The sequence below is a fragment of the Puntigrus tetrazona genome, chromosome 14 (assembly GCF_018831695.1).
Source record: "Puntigrus tetrazona isolate hp1 chromosome 14, ASM1883169v1, whole genome shotgun sequence".
Classification (NCBI taxonomy): domain Eukaryota; kingdom Metazoa; phylum Chordata; class Actinopteri; order Cypriniformes; family Cyprinidae; genus Puntigrus; species Puntigrus tetrazona.
Window position 1 is genome coordinate 22,306,482 of NC_056712.1, and position 4,732 is coordinate 22,311,213.

A 4,732-nucleotide genomic window follows, 5' to 3' on the forward strand; every position below is an offset into this window, starting at 1 on the left:
TTAGTATGATGGAATCAACCCAAATGCAAACAAAAATGATTTTTAAAAGTGGCTAAATTGACTGATTGAATTATACAATTTAATGTGTAGGTTATTTTTCGATGGATCTTTAAGGTGTTTTTCAGTACAAAAAAAAGTAAATTTTCAAAAAACGTTAGCTCTCTGTCTGTGTGTTGTGCGTTTTATGCGTGGTCATTTTGTGCACAGTACAGTACACTAATATTTAGTAAAAAAATGACAGCTCCTCTCCCCACAGACCTTTAGTAGGTGTGTATTTGTGTGTTAAACTCCTGCCTTTAACCTACTATGCCTGTCATCTGCTTCCCTGTGTCTAATGCTATGCCTTCCATCCAGATGCCTCTCTCTTGAGCATCCCTTTAAATGGTCCTGTAGGCTTTCTTAGACAAGCGTAATTCATATCACAGCTAAGCATAGCACATTAACCCCTGCTATTACTGTGAATTCAACAAAGAAATAATGTTTACTACAGCCATTAGCATACGGGAATGTAAGAGCTGTGATGATAAACCACAATGTCGGTTTTGTATATGTAAGTATCAAGCGAATGTTAAAGGCTTTAGTAAATCCATCCCATTCAAGCAGAATTGTTGAATGCCCCCATTGCATCGCTTCAAGGGCACATTAACCAGCGGCGCATTCTACTTATTACAATTACTGTTTTAGCATTACTGTCCTGAGCTGTGCATTTGTATCCACATAGACGTAAAACTGCCACTTAAATATACTCTGTTATTTATGCATACAGTTTGAATGCTTATTACTGAGATCCTGTACATTCCCTGACCGCTGACCCGTGTCTCGTATGCATTTACAGGAGAAGACCAGCGCTCTCAGCCTGAGCAATGTGGCTGGGGTCTTCTACATCCTAGTGGGCGGCCTGGGCCTGGCCATGCTGGTGGCCTTGGTCGAGTTCTGTTACAAGTCCAGAGCCGAGGCCAAGCGCATGAAGGTGGCAAAGAATGCACAGAATATTAATCCCACTTCCTCGCAGAATTCACAGAATTTTGCCACTTATAAGGAAGGGTACAACGTATATGGGATCGAAAGTGTAAAAATTTAAGGGGGTAGGATACGCGGCCGTCATTTCAGTCTGTCCCCGTGCACGCTTCTTTTGGCTTTCATCTGTTCCATTCCCTGAATGTTCTATTGAATGAGGAGATTTGGACCGTGAGCTGGATCGTATGTACTGGTGTTCCTGGTGGAAAAAAAAAAAAAAAACTTCCTTTCTCTCAGTCCACTGCACATATATTGGAGAGAAAAGTTTTTTGTACATCTCCTGTGATTTTGTTCTGTCAACCTCATTGTCATGTATGACTGTTGTTGTATTACCCATCCACATGGAAGCTTATTTTTGCCAGAGAATTTAAAAGAAATTGTGAATAATTATTAATCGTGAGAATAATTGTGACTATTCAACTTTTTTCTTGCAATTCTGAGTTTATATGTGAGAATAGCAAGATTTGAACGGCAAGAGAAAAGTCAGAATTGTGAGATGTTAGAAAGAAAAGCCTGAAGTGTGAGAATAACAAGCTAACAAGGAAGAAAAAATACTGAAATGCGTGATGTAAACCCAGAATAATAGGATTATAACTTGTAATTGTGAAATATTAACACAGCTATATGAGATATAAGTGAGATTAAAAATCATTATTCAGAGAAAAATAGAAGTAAAATCAAAATTCCAAGTTTATGAACTGCAATTGCTAAATGTCTGAATTATGAGATAAAACCCCAAAAAAACTAATAAGTGCATGATGTTAAGAACTGGTGTCATAAAAGTCCAAACTTTGAGAATATAAACTTCCCGTTACAAGAAAAAAAGCTAATTATAGAATTCAGAGTTATTATTTATATCTTGCAAATTTGAGATTAAAGAAAAACATCTAGTTAACATTTAGAAGAAAAGTCCAAACTCTGAGAATATAAAAAAAAGGGTAAAAGACAGCGAAAAGTACATGCAGAATTATTAATTTACAACTAAATCTGAAATATAGTTTCAGAATTTCAAGAAAAATAGATTAAGACCTAGTATAAGAAGAGTTGTAAGAATATTAACTTTAGAATAAAAAGAAATTAAAATAAAAGCCTGAAATATGAGATATACACTCAGAAATTTAATTTGCAAATTTGAAATATAAACTAACATTTGTAAAAACAAAACAAGTCAGAATTGTGAGAAAAAAAAAGTTCATTTTATATGACGGAAACAAGCATCCATACCCATCTCCCTCATTCCCTGCTTGCAATATGATTTCTTAAATGGTGATTGCTTGTGATTTTGCTCCTCATTTTTGATGTTTTTCCACCACATCGAATTCATGTCTGCATTTTCAACTAAACATTTCAAAAATAAGCTTGAAGCCAGTTTGCGAAACCCGCTCTAACGTTCCTTCATCTCTCTGTCTGGTGTGTGTGCGTGCGTGCGTGGATGGATGTTTGTTTCTCCGTTGGCATCTACGTGTGTGTGTTCCAGGTGACCTTTTCGGACGCTATGAGGAGCAAAGCGAGACTGTCTATTACTGGGAGTACTGGCGAGAATGGACGTGTGATGAGTCCTGAGTTCCCCAAAGCAGTACATGCGGTGCCCTTTGTTAGACCTGGTGTGGGAATGAACGTCAGTCTGACTGATCTCTCCTGATGGATAAGAACCTGCCGAGTGCCTTACACAATGGTTTTCAATAGAGCGCGTTCTATTCTCTTTCCTGTCGCTCTCTCTCCCCTATCTCTCGCCTGAACGGAGGACGGAGGCCTCATTTGATGTCATAGAGACATAATCCTTCCTTGGCCCTTTACAACAAAAGATGCACTCTTCTATTGGAAATACGCCGACCGACACAAAGACACTCGCTCAGCGAGCTGATGACATCTACCCCCTGTAACGGATACTTTTGACGACAAACTTGAAACTCATCGAAGCTCTTTGCGGGAAAGAGAGAAGTCTGTCTGTTTTCGTAGCTGATGCCGTTCCGATGTCTATTTCGGCTCAAGCACACTTTACCATCGTCTGCTTCAGGATGTGAAATGTCTTTTTATTAATAAAACGAACAAAAAAAAATGTCTACGAAAAAGTATTTTTATGTATTTTCACAGAAATGGCTTTTAAATAAACCTGCTTATACATACCAGTTAATTAAAGCTGTAAATCATAATCTCGACATACTTTTAAGAGCTTAGCTACTAGTTTCACATTTTAATGCCAAATATGTTGCTTATCTTGTAATTTATTAGTCCTCTTCTGATATATTCATTAACATTTTGGTGTTAATATGAAATATCTAGCAATGCTTGACATTTGAAATCTGTTTGAAAAGTGAGTGCCGCGGTTATGTTCTCTTACTTTCATCGACTTGTTTGGTTTCAAGAATCTTGTTTGTATTTTTTGTTTAATCAAGAAAATCAGGGTAGCGGTTATAATATTAAAAGAAAAAAGAAAACGTGTTTACAATATGAACTTAAAAAAGGAAAATGTTAAAAAAAAAAAAAAAAAAAAAAAACTTACCTATTGTATTATTGCATATGTTTTGCTGTGAAATGAATAGAAGCATACACATCAACAAAATGCTCTGTTAAAAATGCCAAATAATTAAGTGTGCCAAAATTATTGATAAATATAGTCATATATTAATCTGTCATCAATGTGAATGTAGTCAATACATTCTGTAAGTTTTGTTACTAAATGTACAGTTGGATGGTATACACAGTGATTTATCAAGGGTTTTATTTAAATTTTTGCTGGTTTGTTTTTATCTTATAGCAATTTTAGCATTCAGAGCACAGTATGGCTTTTTAAAATTTTCACTCTGCATCTAGAATTCAAGCATCCAGTTTACATATATTTTTCATAAAAGGCAAGAAATGCCGTATTACAGGCCAAAACATTTATGCTTATTCTTCAGTATTTACGAAACCTACCACAAGAGAACAGTTTGTTTGCTAATGATAATAGTTCACTTGTTATATTGCAGTTAAAGTACTATTTCCTGAAAATGCAATGGCAACTCTAACAGTTAACACCTGATATTGCAATAAGCCGAGATTAACAAAACAAAGATGTGCCCAAAAGTGAGAGTGCATTTGTAAACTTAGAAAACGTTCACAGTTATGTACATTTCTGTATGATTTTTTTTTTCCTTCTTACTTCTTTAGCCTTTCTCTCCTCAGTCGTCCATACTAGACTGGGAGACTGGTTAAGACTTTTGGGTTTGTCACGATATAATTCCTATTAGTTGAACAAGGCCATGTAATTTTAAGGACCGCTCTCTCTACCATTTTGTAAATGAATGTGTGCCAACTTGTTTATTTTTTGGGATCCTTTCTAAATAAAAGCTGACTAATAGTCTGTTTTGCTTTGTTTGCAGTTTTCAATGACCGATATGATTATAGCAAATTTAGTCCTGAGCAGGAAGCAGCAAAATATAATCTGCGGGGGGTTTGAGGTCACAGAGCTTCATCTAAATGCCATTTTACAGAGCATTTGTAGTCTTCTGAAAAATATGCGCTAAGTAATTTTGAAGTAAAAAAGTAATTTTAGCGTGATTCTTTTTAAAGTGTCTTCAGTAATCACTGACAAAATGACTCAATCAAACACACAATCAAGCATTTCATTCTTCCAAATAGATAATTCATGAACTGATTTCCCCTCATTTCTTGTTGGGATGGATTTAAATGTGTCTGCTAGCTGATAGGAAGTGAGAGGAAACGGAGAGGTGTT

General features: G+C 35.8%; 1 protein-coding gene across 8 annotated transcripts in view; it reads left to right on the forward strand.

Annotated features, from left to right (window-relative positions):
* The window catches only part of gria2b (glutamate receptor, ionotropic, AMPA 2b), a 28,551-nt gene extending 24,191 nt beyond the window's left edge, over positions 1-4,360 (forward strand). For 2 of the 8 annotated variants that reach the window (XM_043257336.1, XM_043257335.1), the window contains exons 15-16: positions 836-1,085; positions 2,495-2,632. In XM_043257336.1, the coding sequence (XP_043113271.1) occupies positions 836-1,081 (246 nt within the window). In that variant the 3' untranslated portion in view covers positions 1,082-1,085; positions 2,495-2,632. Of the gene's footprint in view, positions 1-835; positions 1,086-2,494 lie in introns of those variants that run through there. The other 6 variants (XM_043257333.1, XM_043257334.1, XR_006252531.1 and 3 more) reach the window with 5 other exon arrangements.
* Positions 4,361-4,732: the final 372 nt, after the last annotated feature.